At 38.4% G+C, this 16,529-nt stretch overlaps 1 protein-coding gene across 1 annotated transcript; it reads left to right on the forward strand.

Moving 5' to 3' along the window:
- Positions 1 to 2,757: 2,757 nt before the first annotated feature.
- Positions 2,758 to 6,905, forward strand: LOC131537183 (uncharacterized). Its single transcript, XM_058770474.1, has 3 exons — positions 2,758 to 3,079; positions 4,234 to 4,285; positions 4,556 to 6,905. Exons 2-3 carry the CDS (start codon positions 4,239 to 4,241, stop codon positions 6,207 to 6,209), a joined length of 1,701 nt encoding a protein of 566 aa, XP_058626457.1. The 5' UTR covers positions 2,758 to 3,079; positions 4,234 to 4,238; the 3' UTR covers positions 6,210 to 6,905.
- The last annotated feature ends 9,624 nt before the right edge of the window (positions 6,906 to 16,529 follow it).

Below are 16,529 nucleotides of genomic sequence, written 5' to 3' on the forward strand. Positions count from 1 at the left end.
CAAGTCGGTTACGACGACGAACTGCAGTCAGGTCGAGACCCCGATGAGGACGACGAGCATGCAGATGAGCTTCCCTGAGACGGTTTCTGACAGTTTGTGCAGAAATTCTTTGGTTATGCAAACCGATTGTTGCAGCAGCTGTCCGGGTGACTGGTCTCAGATGATCTTGGAGGTGAAGATGCTGGATGTCGGTCCTGGGCTGGTGTGGTTACATGTGGTCTGCGGTTGTGAGGCCGGTTGGATGTACTGACAAATTCTCTAAAACGCCTTTGGAGACAGCTTATGGTAGAGAAATGAACATTCAATTCACGGGTAACAGCTCTGGTGGACATTCCTGCAGTCAGCATGCCAACTGCAAGCTCCCTCAAAACTTGCGACATCTGTGGCATTGTGCTGTGTGATAAAACTGCACATTTTAGAGTGACCTTTTTTGTGGCCAGCCTAAGGCACACCTGTGCAATAATCATGCTGTCTGATCAGCATCTTGATATGCCACACCTGTGAGGTGGATGGAGTATCTCGGCAAAGGAGAAGTGCTCACTAACACTGATTTAGACAGATTTGTGAACAATATTTGGGAGAAATAGGCCTTTTGTGTACATAGAAACAGTCTTAGATCTTTGAGTTCAGCTCATGAAAAATGCAAAACAAAAGTGTTGTTTATAATTTTGTTCAGTGTGTATATATATTATAGCATTAATTGTATCTAAAATAAAATTTGTTTACATAATGTGTTTTTACTGTGTATTACAATGTTTTAGTGTTTTACTGTCCTGCAAAGTTCAGCGCTAACCCTAATCAAACACACCTGAAGCAACTAATTAAGGTCTTCAGGATCACTCGAAAACTAAAGGCAGGTGTGTTTGATTAGGGTTAGCACTGAACTTTGCAGGACAGTCGATAGCCAGGAGCAGGAGTGGGCACCCCCGTTTTATATGGTCAATGGTAGCAAAAATGAGGGCATTGAACTTGCACGCTCATTTGAGCTTCTGAAAATGCCATATGAATCATAACTCATATGGATTACAATTAGTATGTATAAAATATGTTCCATGTAATTTGATCAATGTTTATGTAAACAAACACCTAAAATGAAATGCATTTTTGATTACTTCTGAGTATATAAATTAATATGCATAGTTTGTTTTTGCCATTTAAATGAATAGGGAATTGTGTCCCAATCTATGTGAATTCACCCTACTCTTTGAAATTATAGGTTAATTGAATTACAATATTTTGTTTTAAAAACCAAACGTTTTACTTACAAATTTTTTTATTGACAATTACTCAGTTTTTTGTAATCTCATTATTCCAAAAAAAAAAAAAATTCCAAATAGCTACTTTGCTTGTACTATAACTGCTTTTTCAGAAGGTAGCTTTAAGTGTAACTTTACCCGTAGCTTCCCCAACACTGGTGAGCTGTGGTTTCCTGCCTGTTTTGAGCAAGCGGCAACCTCCCACTCTTTCTCTTGAAGCCAACACGGAAGTGACTAAAATTGCAATTCATCGACTGGCCGCTGGAGGCTGGTTGCAAAAGGGAGTCAATCCCATAGACTCTCCATGTTAAAATGCCCAACTTTACAGCAGAAAAAAACATGTTTACAGCCTGGTGCAAAAAATGATTTTGATCTATATAGCTAATTTTGCCCTTCATGACAACTGTGAGGGGGGTGAATTTTTTTATAACTCATCCGTTTAAATTATATTAAGCCTTAAAGTTCTGCATAATTAAGGGCGTGGCCACTTGAGTGACAGGTGGACTGCCGCGCGCTCTGCTCCAGAGCGTGAAACTCGCTAGTGCGAAACTTAGAAAACTGGCTTTAAAGATTTTTATTTGTACAGAAAAATTAATTATAGGGAGGATACTGGAAATCTGGCAATTAGATGTTTTAATGAAAATGATCTCAAACTTGATTTTTACGCTATAGCCTATATTGATATTGTACTCTGCACTGTCTGCAAAAAGCGAGATGTCACTCGCAAAAAAGGCAAAAGTAACTTCCACATTATAAACAATATTTGTGTGCTGATCACCATTTATAGAATCATTATAGTAACATCTGTATAAAATCTAGTGATCATTGGCTAGGCTATAACATCTAGTAATGTGATTCAGGGTTTTTTTTCTGACCGTAACAACCAGACCAAAAGTTAAACGTGAGTGGAAACCGTTTTGCAACCAATTTATTTGCAATGTTCGCTAACATTAAAGGATGGAAGACATACTTAGCCTATTGTTTTTATATCGAACTGAATTAAAATAGCTTAACCTATAAGAACGACTTAAAGTGCTCAAAATGATTGTGAATTAAATATCTCCGATGAAGTTCATTTCAATGGATTTTACAATTTACGAGTTACAAGAAAAGATAGGAAAAGGATTTAATTGCAAACAGTTATTGATTTTATGTGTGATACGCTGTCACGGCATTTGACTTTTCTCCATGATACTTATACACATGTTAAAGGAGGTCATAATTTCCCAAAATTATCAATAACTCATTTTAGATCAAAAACGAAGTTATGGTGTTTTGTCTTTGCATGGCAGCACTGCTGCTGTCACTATAGACGGGCGTGGTTTCAGCAACCAGGCACCTCAGCTTCACCCACGTCCCGCCTTTTTGCCCATTTTCGAGTATCCGGGAGTGACGCTCGGTGATGCGCTGCCAAGATGGCGGCGGTCGGCTCCGCCCACTTTAGGCTTCAAAAATGCTCTTCAGAAACCTACGAGTGACGTCACGGTCACTACGTCCATGTTTTTTACAGTCTATGGTTTTGAGGCGGAAAATAACAGAAAGAAGGAGGGAGGAGCTACAAGCTGAAAGTACTCTTGTTTTAATTTCATTTCGGGGAGATATAGCTACGCTTTGTTTATCTTTTGTGTTATACAGATGTTTTTTTAACTAAATTGGATATATTGGTTCTGTGCAAGTTGAGTGTAACTCATGTCTTGTCGTCGCGCTGTAAGACGGAGTTCATCTGTAGCGACGAGTGGAGTTTGAGCTCGAGCTTCTCTGCTTTCATCGCAGCAGGACGCCCGCAAAACACAAAAGCCGCGATCAAGACTGCCTGTGATAAGGTTGGACTATTACATTTGCATTATCAAGTTGTAAAAATTAGTTGTGATGGTAATTTAGTAAGATTGAAAACGGTTTCGTTGAAAACGAAACCGAAATTAAAAACATGGGGCAAAAATAGAAAAAAATACTGTTTTAAATAGGCTTTTTTTTTTTTTTTTTTTTTTTTTAATAACAAAGCAACTTCTAAATAATGTAATATTTGTCCAAAATATCACACTAGCTTTATTTTTATTTTATTTTATTTTTTAGGTTTATACTCCAAAAACGCTTTTTTTCCTTCCCTTTTTTAATGCTTCAACAGTGGCACAGCAATAATTGATTTTTGAAAAATGGGTGGACAGATATTCCCCATGCAGACAGACATTCCGTTCACAAAACTGCGCCTCCATTTTCTATCAGCAGTGAACGACTGGAAAAGAACTAAACTCATATTAGACGACATTATCAAGTGCTTACTATATCAGTATTAGTTTATGGTGAAGCAGACAGGACGTCTTTGTGTGTGTGTGTGTGTGTGTGTGTGTGTGTGTGTGTGTACTCTGATCAGGGGTGTAGCACCGAATCTTGGGCCCTAGTAAATTCCCTGGTGAAGGAACAACCAGCAGGGTGTTAAAAGTTAATCATTAACTCTATCTATATTTTATCATTAGCCGGTTTCCAGCTCCTTCTTGTTACACATACTGTGCTTTTACCAGCTAAGACGTGGTGATTAGCTTATAAAATGTGTAAAGGAGTCTAAACAAAAAGAAAGTCTGTCATGCACAAAAAGATATACTGCAAACAGACGCGCTATTCTGATGCCTGTACCGAACTTTAATGGAAAACATTGCAATGAGAAAAAACTAAAATGTGTTAGCTGGAGTAAGCAGGGCCTGTGGTGTGATGATATACTGTATAATTATTGGTCTGTGTCTCGCACTGGAGGAAGGTACGTGAAAATGTGTTTGCCTGTGTGACGTCATAGATAACGCAATATCCAAACCAACCTCTTATGTCATAAGATAAAGGAAACGCCACGAACCTCTGAATTTTATGTTTTGTTAAAGGGATAGTTTACCCAAACATGAAAATTCTACTTGCATTATGTAACAATCTGATGTATGCAAATGTAACATGCATTCACTTATTCACTCAGTGTTTTCTTAAATCACAGAAAGAATGACAACAGAACGGCACAAAAGCATGGAAGAACATCGTAATATGGCGTAAGTGAATGTTATTTTGCATTTATTCTTTTCACTCAGAATAATTCTGTGTATAAACAGAAATGTGATTGTTCACTATATTGTTGATTATAAATAAACAAAAATTATAGGTTTAAAAAAAAATCATTAAATCTGAAACACCATTAGCGCCCATAAACAACCATGATTGTGCCACCACAAATTGTTTGTCCTCCTCATAGGCAGGTTATTAAATACCTGTTTGATTTCAAAATGTGTTGATGCTAAATCAGTTCAATCAATCTTTTGCAGATTACATCTTAATTCCGTACTAATTGATAAAGGTCCTCCAGCGCTTTATCGTTTGAACACAGAAAGAAAATATATTGATGGGACTAATAAAAAGGTCAGACAGTGGATATATGGACAAAGAGACAGAAACAAGCAGAACAAAGTCATACTGATGGTGGGAGAAACCGGCACTGGGAAAACAACCATGATCAACACCATGATCAACTACATACTGGGAGTGAAGTTTGAGGATCAAGAGTTTTATCAAATCACAGAAGAAACTAAACCTAAAGATCAATCACAATCCCAGACATCAGAGATCACGGTTTATGAGGTGTTTGTTGAAGAAAACCCAACATCTCTGACCATCATTGACACTCCAGGATACGGAAACACTGAAGAACACGAGAAAGACAGAGAAATTTCTGAGTATCTGATCAGATTATTTTCAGATGAGGATGGGATTCATAATATTGATGTAGTGTGTTTAGTGATGAAGGCGTCTCAGAATCGACTCACTGACAAAGAGTTTTACATCTTTCACTCAGTTCTGTCTCTGTTTGGTAGAGATATAGAGGAGAACATAGTGTTTCTACTCACACATTCAGAAGGAGGACCTCCAACAGATGTTCTTAACGCCATTAAAACAGCAGCAATACCCTGCAGAAGAGATGAGAGAAATAGACCTGTTCACTTCTTATTTAGCAACCAGCAGAAACAGCAAAGAGATGAAGAGTATGAGCACATATACAGATCATCATGGGAAATGGGAGAGAGAAGCATGAATCAGTTCTTCACACTTCTGGGTAGAATGAACAGAAAAAGTGTTCAGATGACATTAGATGTTCTGAAAGAGCGAAGACGACTCGAGGCCTGTGTCAATAATCTTGTGGAACGAATCTCTTATAAAGAGTCAAAAACTGAAGAACTTAATCAGATTCAAGAAGCCCTCAGACAGAACAGAGACAAGATTAAGAGATGTGAAAACTTCCAGTTTACAGTCAATAGAGTTGTCAAAGAAAAAGTCCTCATTGAAAATGAATGGTGGTGGAACAGAAACGCAACCTGCTGCTCCGTCTGTGAGGAGAACTGTCATGAATGGGGCTGCTGGTGGGCGAAAGATCTCTCGTGGTGTTCAGTCATGGAAAACAATCACTGCACTGTGTGTACAAGGAAGTGTCATTACAGCAAACACATCAAAGAGAACAAAAAATATGAGATGAGAAAAAAACCAGTCATTATGACATTTGATAAACTCAAACGGGAGTATGAACGCACTGGTGACCATCCTGAAACCAGCTTTGACCAAAACATATATGAAAATACTAAAAAGGAGCATGAAAGTATTGAGAAAGAGTCAGAGGATATAACTAAAATAGAAAAAACACTGAACCACGAACTGGAGGAGATTCAAAAAGAAAAGTCCAACCTGCTGCATGAAGCTTATAAGATCATCATGAGTCTCTCTAATATCACATTAAAATCAGACAGCGCTTTCACTCTTCAACATCTGGATTTCTTGATTCCCAGATGGAAGGAGGAGGGAAAAGATGAATGGATAAAGAACCTGGAGGATCTGAGGAAAGCTGGAGAAGAGAGGAAGAACAAAGGGGCTTTAGACTATCTGGTGGCTTTTGGCAGACAAAAATGGAACAAATTTCGTGGTAAAAATTAATCAAATCTGAAAAGATGCTGCTCCATTAGTGAAAATTATTCACTCAAAAAAGGGTTTACTGAGCATAGGAAATCCTTTATTTAATCTCTCAAAAATGTATATGTGAATCTGCAAACAAAATTCAAGACTGAACTGAACACAAGAAAAAAAAAAACATCATGCAATAAAACTCTCTAATCTGGAGATATGATCTCAAAGAAAGAAATATAACCAAATTTATCTTCTTATTCTTCTACTTTCCCTCCTTTCACTTTGGCTCAAGACCTGAAAAGCTAATCAAGAATTACTACATGCCACACATGATGTATCTTTTCAATCTATTGTTTTTTTTTGTTTTTTTCCTTTTAATGTTTGATATAATTTTAATCACCTCAGTGTGATCAGTAAAATGGTCTCAATTTCACAGCAGTCATTTATATTATGTGATGTATGTTATGTTTACAGTTCTTTTGTTCTAATCTGGTGTATATTTCTAGTGTAACTAGAAAAGGCCTACACAGAGCTGTCCTGCACTCAGAGCACTCACAACTACTGCGTGTTTCTTTACTGTGAGATATGCATCTTCAACTCCTAGATTTATCTTTGAGCAACTGATGTTATGAATTGATCATTTCTGAATTGGCCTATATTTGTTTAATTGTGTAATTTTCTTGATATATGTTACCTGACAAATAAAATGATCTACTTGTTTGATTATTTAAATCTCCTGAAGTCATTTATTTCTGGTAGATTAACCCCTGATACACACTGCACGCCCTTTTGCCAAAAAAAAAAAATATATATATATATATATATATATATATATATATATATATACATATACAGGTGCTGGTCATATAATTAGAATATCATCAAAAGTTGATTTATTTCACTAATTCCATTCAAAAGTTAAACTTGTATATTATATTCATTCATTACACACAGACTGATATATTTCAAATGTTTATTTCTTTTAATTTTATGATTATAACTGACAACTAAGGAAAATCCCAAATTCAGTATCTCAGAAAATTAGAATATTACTTAAGACCAATACAAAGAAAGGATTTTTAGAAATCTTGGCCAACTGAAAAGTATGAAAATGAAAAGTATGAGCATGTACAGCACTCAATACTTAGTTGGGGCTCCTTTGCCTGAATTACTGCAGCAATGCGGCGTGGCATGGAGTCGATCAGTCTGTGGCACTGCTCAGGTGTTATGAGCCCAGGTTGCTCTGATAGTGGCCTTCAGCTCATCTGCATTGTTGGGTCTGGTGTCTCTCATCTTCCTCTTGACAATACCCCATAGATTCTCTATGGGGTTCAGGTCAAGCGAGTTTGCTGGCCAATCAAGCACAGTAACACTATGGTCATTGAACCAGCTTTTGGTACCTTTGGCAGTGTGGGCAGGTGCCAAGTCCTGCTGGAAAATGAAATCAGCATCTCCATAAAGCTTGTCAACAGAAGGAAGCATGAAGTGCTCTAAAATTTCCTGGTAGATGGCTACGTTGACTGTGGACATCAGAAAACACAGTGGACCAACACCAGCAGATGACATGGCAGCCCAAATCATCACTGACTGTGGAAACTTCACACTGGACTTCAAGCAACATGGATTCTGTGCCTCTCCACTCTTCCTTCAGACTCTGGGACCTTGATTTCCAAATGAAATGTAAAATTTACTTTCATCTGAAAAGAGGACTTTGGACCACTGAGCAACAGTCCAGTTCTTTTCTCCACAGCCCAGGTAAGATGCTTCTGGCGTTGTCTCTGGTTCAGAAGTGGCTTGGTAGCCCTTTTCCTGAAGGCGTCTGAGCGTGGTGACTCTTGATGCACTGACTCCAGCTTCAGTTCTCTCCTTGTGAAGCTCTCCCAAGTGTTTAAATCAGCTTTGCTTGACTGTATTCTCAAGCTTGCGGTCATCCCTGTTGCTTGTGCACCTTTTCCTACCCAAATTCTTCCTTCCAGTCAACTTTGCATTTAATATGCTTTGATACAGCACTCTGTAAACAGCCACACCTTTCAGTAATGACCTTCTGTGACTTACCCTCTTTGTGGAGGGTGTCAATGTTCGTCTTCTGAATCATTGCCAAGTCAGCAGTCTTCCCCATTATTGTGGCTTCAAAGAACAAGAGATACCCAGAATTTATACTGTAGGGATGGTCATTTATTCAAACTCAAATGTAAATATTCTAATATTTTGAGATACTGATTTTTGACTTTCATGAGCTGTAAGCTCTAATCATCAAAATTAAAAGAAATAAACATTTGAAATATATCAGTCTGTGTGTAATGAATGAATATAATATACAAGTTTCACGTTTGGAATGGAATTAGTGAAATAAATCAACTTTTTGATGATATTCTAATTATATGACCAGCACCTGTATATACTGTAGAACCTGGTCGAAAAGAACACACACATATAATCTTAACTCAGAACATCCCAAGGAGTTCCTCCCTCCACGCTGTGTCGTAAAAATTAACAAATGACCAACACAAGGCCACAATTCTCTGACTTGCGTCCGGCCGTACTCTCCTTATCACCTCGAGAGACTCGTAAATCATGATAAGTTTGAGGATGAAATGACCGCACTACATCTGCACGGAGTTAACAACAAAGAACTACTTCTTTGGAGAGGTTCCAGAACCAGAGCGTTCGCGATACTGCAACCCCGCTTACCATAAACTACCTTCTGATAAACAAAAGAGTGACTGATTTACAACTTCGTCTGAGCTAGGAAGATCACCAGAGCCACACAACGTGATACTCCTAATGACCTCAAGACCTCAGCTTTGGTCTCCCGCCTTCCAAAGGAATGCGCTCTTTTTCTCTTCTTCTGCAAAAGAAGCACCCAAACTTTTATGGACTTTGCCAAAAGGACAATTAAGAAAAGACTGCTGCTATTAAAGCAATATACTCAAGAGACAATATATACATGAATGTGGTATTTTATGTTTTTTAATCTTGCTGTGGTTATTAGAATTTAGGATATTTTAATCTATGACTTAACCCGTTTAGTAGGTAAAATTATAGGTATTTGATATGACAAATACCTCATGTGTGGCATTGAATTAAACCTTATTTTTATTGCAATAATGTGATGAGGATGAATGTTGACTTTTAGCATCATAAGGCATGATTGTAACACTTTATAGAAATCTGCTAGGATATTTCCTCCATGTGACATATTTATTAGCAGATAATGTATGCATGAAAAGGAGCCGTGATGGGCGGAGCTCCGCCCTACAGAGACAATGTGATTGGACCAAACAGTGAATGGGATGGACTCAAATCAGTCCGATAAAACAGACACCCAGCTTTGGAAAAGCTGTGGAAGAAAAAAAAACTGAGCTGGAAAAACTTGGCTGCTTGGAAACTTTGGTCTCGCCTCACCCGCCTACAGACTTAACAACTAGCTGATCATCTCAAAGGACACTCTGTCAACGTCTGACCAAAGAAACTTGCAAAGCCTGCAGCGTAAGAACTTCAAAGCCTTGCCATTCGCGCTGCCAGGAAGCCACCAATCCAAAGAGGATTCCCGAGTGACGTCACGCGACCACGACACATCAGCGCGAAAGTCCAGGATTCCCTCAAGCAACCATCCAGAGAGAAGAACAGCCTTCAACTCAACTCAAAGCAAGTAAACAAACAAACCATCTCTATTTGCTGAGCTGAATTTAATGAATCTTTAAAGGATAACGATATATCGATATCTAAGGATAACGATAGTCGAGTCTTCTGTTTGTGACGTCTTCAGGTCGTCTTTATTCTCAGGAAAGAGAATAGCCTTAAACTTTCTTCAAACTGCTTTCATCTTGCCAGAACGTGTGTATGTGTTTTGTATTGTATCATAGAATAGTAAATAAACTCTTGTTTCATTTATAATGAATGGTCGGTGCCGTGATTTTAAAATTTGAAACTATTTGCCAAAGATCGTGTTACCTGTTGCTCAAAATTTCCCAACCAATTCTGTATTATTATCGCAGCCACGAGATAAACAGGATTGCTAAAATATACTGGTTTAATGCTCGCTGGCTCGAGTCGCTAAGAAAGTATAAATTATACGTTTTGATTAATACCAATTAATCAGATCCAGCGAATCTCTATGATTCGATTTAATAAAGCTAAAATTCTGAATAAAAGCTTAAATGAAGAGCTAATCAAATTTATTACATATAAATTAGAGCTAAAATTCCTTATATATATATATATATATATATATACAGTGGTACGGAAAGTATTCAGACCCCTGAAATTTTCACTCTTTGTTGTATTGCAGCCATTTGCTAAAATCATTTAAGTTTTTTTCCTCATTAATGTACACACAGCACCCCATATTGACAGAAAAACACAGAATTGTTGACATTTTGCAGATTTATTAAAAAAGAAAAACTGAAATATCACATGGTCCTAAGTATTCAGACCCTTTGCTGTGACACTCATATATTTAACTCAGGTGCTGTCCATTTCTTCTGATCATCCTTGAGATGGTTCTACACCTTCATTTGAGTCCAGCTGTGTTTGATTATACTGATTGGACTTGATTAGGAAAGCCACACACCTGTCTATATAAGACCTTACAGCTCACAGTGCATGTCAGAGCAAATGAGAATCATGAGGTCAAAGGAACTGCCTGAAGAGCTCAGAGACAGAATTGTGGCAAGGCACAGATCTGGCCAAGGTTGCCAAATCATTTCTGCTGCACTTAAGGTTCCTAAGAGCACAGTGGCCTCCATAATCCTTAAATGGAAGGCGTTTGGGACGACCAGAACCCTTCCTAGAGCTGGCCGTCCGGCCAAACTGAGCTATCGGGGAGAAGAGCCTTGGTGAGAGGTAAAGAAGAACCCAAAGATCACTGTGGCTGAGCTCCAGAGATGCAGTCGGGAGATGGGAGAAAGTTGTAGAAAGTCAACCATCACTGCAGTCCTCCACCAGTCGGGGCTTTATGGCAGAGTGGCCCGACGGAAGCCTCTCCTCAGTGCAAGACACATGGAGTTTGCTAAAAACACCTGAATAAGATTCTCTGGTCTGATGAGACCAAGATAGAACTTTGGCCTTAATTCTAAGCGGTATGTGTGGAAAACCAGGCACTGCTCATCACCTGTCCAATACAGTCCCAACAGTGAAGCATGGTGGTGGCAGCATCATGCTGTGGGGGTGTTTTTCAGCTGCAGGGACAGGACGACTGGTTGCAATCGAGGGAAAGATGAATGCGGCCAAGTACAGGGATATCCTGGACGAAAACCTTCTCCAGAGTGCTCAGGACCTCAGACTGGGCGAAGGTTTACCTTCCAACAAGACAATGACCCTAAGCACACAGCTAAAATAACGAAGGAGTGGCTTCACAACAACTCCGTGACTGTTCTTGAATGGCCCAGCCAGAGCCCTGACTTAAACCCAATTGAGCATCTCTGGAGAGACCTAAAAATGGCTGTCCACCAACGTTTACCATCCAACCTGACAGAACTGGAGAGGATCTGCAAGGAGGAATGGCAGAGGATCCCCAAATCCAGGTGTGAAAAACTTGTTGCATCTTTCCCAAAAGACTCATGGCTGTATTAGATCAAAGGGTGCTTCTACTAAATACTGAGCAAAGGGTCTGAATACTTAGGACCATGTGATATTTCAGTTTTCTTTTTAATAAATCTGCAAAAATGTCAACAATTCTGTGTTTTCTGTCAATATGGGGTGCTGTGTGTACATTAATGAGGAAAAAAATGAACTTAAATGATTTTAGCAAATGGCTGCAATATAACAAAGAGTGAAAAATGTAAGGGGGTCTGAATACTTTCCGTACCCACAGTATATATATATATATATATATATATATTTATTTATTTATTTATATATTTATTTATTTATTTATATATATATATTTCCTAATATATGAATGATCAATATATTAAATGATTTAATGTTATATTAGAAAATGTACAGAATAATATATTGTGTAAATAAATTACAATATATCGAATAATACATAAGGAATTTCTGTTTTCATATAACATTTAGTACTGTCAGAACCACTATCATCAATGATAACTTACAATTATTATATATTTTAGGTTGGGGGTATGGTTCTGTTCTAAATGTTTCCTGCCCATCCATGCAGCCTAGCATGGATAGGAGCAGGGAGAACATAAATAACCCCTAAGGTAAACAAAACAGAACCAACATTAATGATTAATGTAGCAGATATCATTAATATTTTAAGTACTTATCCATTGATATATTATAATGTATGCAATTTTATATTCAGTAATACACTATAATATTGTCACAGTCCTGTTAGTTATTTTCAGTTCTTGGACTTTAGTTTTGTCATTTTCGAACTCTTAGTATGTTTTTCATTTGTTTCCTATTTCCTTTGTTCTTTACCCACCACTCTTTAGTTGCCATGGACACCACGAGTTCATTAATCTCCAGCTGTGTTTCATTTGTTAGTCTCTTTGGTTCCCTTTATAAGTCATACCTTCACATTCATTTGTTGTCCAGTCACTGTTATGTTACGTTGTGTAGCACCATCTATCTACCTGCTCAGCTGTTGGATTATTAAACTTTTGGATTATTTGAGTTGCATATCTTCTTCGTCTTCCTTCCTGCACCATACCGTTACACATGTATGTGATGGTACAGCATATGTATAATTATATTGAACATATATTTACTCATGCAGTATATAAACACATATGGAAAATATGTAATGTAATATGTTTTAAAAACTATTTATAATGTAAAGTTTCAAATTGTCAAATACAGCTACAATAGCATAAACAAAAATAGCAATAGTCTTAATAGTGTTCAACCAATAGTCAGCCAAACCACAGGCTCTCGTAACTGCAAAAATTCAGACAGATACCAGAAACCCTTTTAAATTCCAAAATGATACAACTTAAAACACTAACAAATTAATATTGCGCAAAAACACACAAAATAACACTTAATTTTAACATTTATTCTCATTTAACAGTCAGACGCAAAGCATGCTGGGAACTAGAAATCTGCTGTAACTCATTCCACGAATGTGTGTATATATATATGTGTGTACATTCACATTTATATGGGAATAATGTATGTGCAATATATATACACAATAAAGGATCAAATTTAAGTAAAATCAAATCACTTTTATTGTCACATCACCAAAAGCACGTCACCAACAGCATGAAATTCTTGAGAGCGTGCTTCAGAACAGTGCAGAAACATAACATTTACATACTAACAGACATACAGATGACAATGTACAATATACACAAACTCAGTACACAGTGTACAATTGTCATACTTGCAGTTATCAATACACATTATTCACAATATGTACAGTCGTGGCCAAAAGTTTTGAGAATGACATAAATATTAGTTTTCACAAAGTTTGCTGCTAAACTGCTTTTAGATATTTGTTTCAGTTGTTTCTGTGATGTACTGAAATATAATTACAAGCACTTCATACATTTCAAAGGCTTTTATCGACAATTACATGACATTTATACAAAGAGTCAGTATTTGCAGTGTTGGCCGTTCTTTTCAGGACCTCTGCAATTCGACTGGGCATGCTCTCAATCAACTTCTGGGCCAAATCCTGACTGATAGCAACCCATTCTTTCATAATCACTTCTTGGAGTTTGTCAGAATTAGTGGGTTTTGTTTGTCCACCCTCCTCTTGAGGATTGACCACAAATTCTCAATGGGATTAAGGTCTGGGAATTTCCTGGCCATGGACCAAAAATGTTGATGTTTTGTTCCCCGAGCCACTTAGTTATCACTTTTGCCTTATGGCAAGGTGCTCCTTCATGTTGGAAAAGGCATTGTTCATCATTAAACTGTTCTTGGATGGTTGGGAGAAGTTGCTCTTGGAGAATGTTTTGTGTCATTCTCAAAACTTTTGTCTTCTAAAGTTGATTCAGCTGCGGGATCGAGGCACCTGCAGTGCAGAGCTTGCTCAGGAATGGCATCAGGCAGGTGTGAGTGCATCTGCGTGCACAGTGAGGTGAGGACTTTTGGATGATGGCCTGGTGTCAAGAAGGGCAGCAAAGAAGCCACTTCTCTCCAGGAAAAACATCAGGGACAGATTGATCTTCTGCAGAAAGTATCGTGAATGGACTGCTGAGGACTGGGGCAAAGTCATATACTCCGATGAAGCCCCTTTCCGATTGTTTGGGGCATCTGGAAAAAGGCTTGTCAGGAGAAGAAAAGGTGAGCGCTACCATCAGTCCTGTGTCATGCCAACAGTAAAGCATCCTGAGACCATTCATGTGTGGGGTTGCTTCTCATCCAAGAGAGTGGGCTCACTCACAATTCTGCCCAAAAACACAACCATGAATAAAGAATGGTACCAAAACACCCTCCAACAGCAACTTCTTCCAACAATCCAACAACAGTTTGGTGAAGAACAATGCATTTTCCAGCACGATGGAGCACCGTGCCATAAGGCAAAAGTGATAACTAAGTGGCTCGGGGACCAGAACGTTGAAATTTTGGGTCCATGGCCTGGAAACTCCCCAGATCTTAATCCCATTGAGAACTTGTGGTCAATCCTCAAGAGGCGGGTGGACAAACAAAAACCCACTAATTCTGACAAACTCCAAGAAGTGATTATGAAAGAATGGGTTGCTATCAGTCAGGATTTGGCCCAGAAGTTGATTGGGAGCATGCCCAGTCGAATTGCAGAGGTCCTGAATAAGAACGGCCAACACTGCAAATACTGACTCTTTGTATAAATGTCATGTAATTGTCGATAAAAGCCTTTGAAACGTATGAAGTGCTTGTAATTATATTTCAGTACATCACAGAAACAACTGAAACAAATATCTAAAAGCAGTTTAGCAGCAAACTTTGTGAAAACTAATATTTATGTCATTCTCAAAACTTTTGGCCACGACTGTACACACAATACACATTGTACATTATGTACACACATATACAACAAATATGTGAAGGTGCAGCAGATTATACATAACAACTGGATGCACAATAATGTCATATGGATGAGCATTGGATTGGTAATCCAGTGATAGCAGATCGATTAATGTATTAAAGTGCAGTGTATGCTTAAAGTCCAGTATTTTGCTGTGTTTGGAGTTAAAGTGCAATGCATGGCATACAGTACAGTGGGAGTATACTGTAGGGTGTGTCAGTTCTGACTGTTCATTAGCCTGATAGCCTGAGAGAAAAAGTTGAAATGCCAAGTGGTGCTGTGTTAAGGAGGAATCGTAAACATTTGTTGAAAGACGGATCTGCTGAATCAGAACAAACAGAGCAAATTGAAAGGACTGAGATAGCCTTGAGAAGATCTGTTCATGTATGGAAATGCCCCGAGAGACTTATTGAAACATGCTGAGAGATTTATCAAAACATGGTGAAATATTTATTGTATTTATTAGTAGTGTGTAAATTATGTTTTTTATGAATTGTGCTAAGTGTGGCTAAGATTTATGATTATTAACTGCAAAAAATGCTTTTCTTACTTAGATTTTTAGTCTTGTTTCCAGCCAAAATATAAAAAAATTCTTAAATTCTCTAGAAAATCTAAGTAAGAAAAGCATTTTTTGCAGTGTTGTTTGTGTATTTAAAAATAAAAGGAAGATGTAATGATAATAGTAATGGCAACCGGTGTGGTTTGAGCAATATATGTCTGTGCATGTGCAGTATGGGGGCAGATGCCCTGGAAGTGTGTACGCCACAGTTGTAGCCGATAATAAAGTACAAACGTTGCCTTTCAATTGTGAAGCGATTTTATTTAATGGACTCACAGAAACAGAATAGGACGGGTGGCTGGAGTCACCGATGATCCTCCAGGCTTTCCTCATACACCGCCTGGTGTAGATGTCCCAGAGGGAGGGAAGCTCACCTCCTACAGTGTGGTGGGCAGTTCACACGACCCTCTTCAGAGCTTTGCGGTTGCCAGGAGGGCTGTTTCCAAACCAGGCAGTGATGCAGCCAATCAGGATGTTCTCCGCAGGTGTAGAATGTTCTGAGGATGTTTGGGCTCATCCCAAATTTCTTCAGCCATCTCTGGAAGAATAGGCGTTAATGTGTCTTTTTCAGCACTGCATCTGTGTGAGTGGACCATGTGAGATCCTCAGTGATGTGAACGCAAAGGAACTTAAAGCTGTTTACCCGCTCCACAGGTGTCCCGTTGATGGTGATGCGCGTGTGTTCTCTGCTCTGTCTCCTGAAATCCACCATAAGCTCCTTGGTCTTGTCAATGTTGAGTGAGAGGTGGTTCTCCTCACACCATTTTGTCAGAGTGCTCTCCTCCTTTCTGTAGGCTGTCTCATCGTTGTCAGTGATCAGGCCTACCACCGTTGTGTCATCAGTAAATCTGACGATGACATTGGA

The sequence above is a fragment of the Onychostoma macrolepis genome, chromosome 03, assembly GCF_012432095.1.
Source record: "Onychostoma macrolepis isolate SWU-2019 chromosome 03, ASM1243209v1, whole genome shotgun sequence".
NCBI lineage: Eukaryota > Metazoa > Chordata > Actinopteri > Cypriniformes > Cyprinidae > Onychostoma > Onychostoma macrolepis.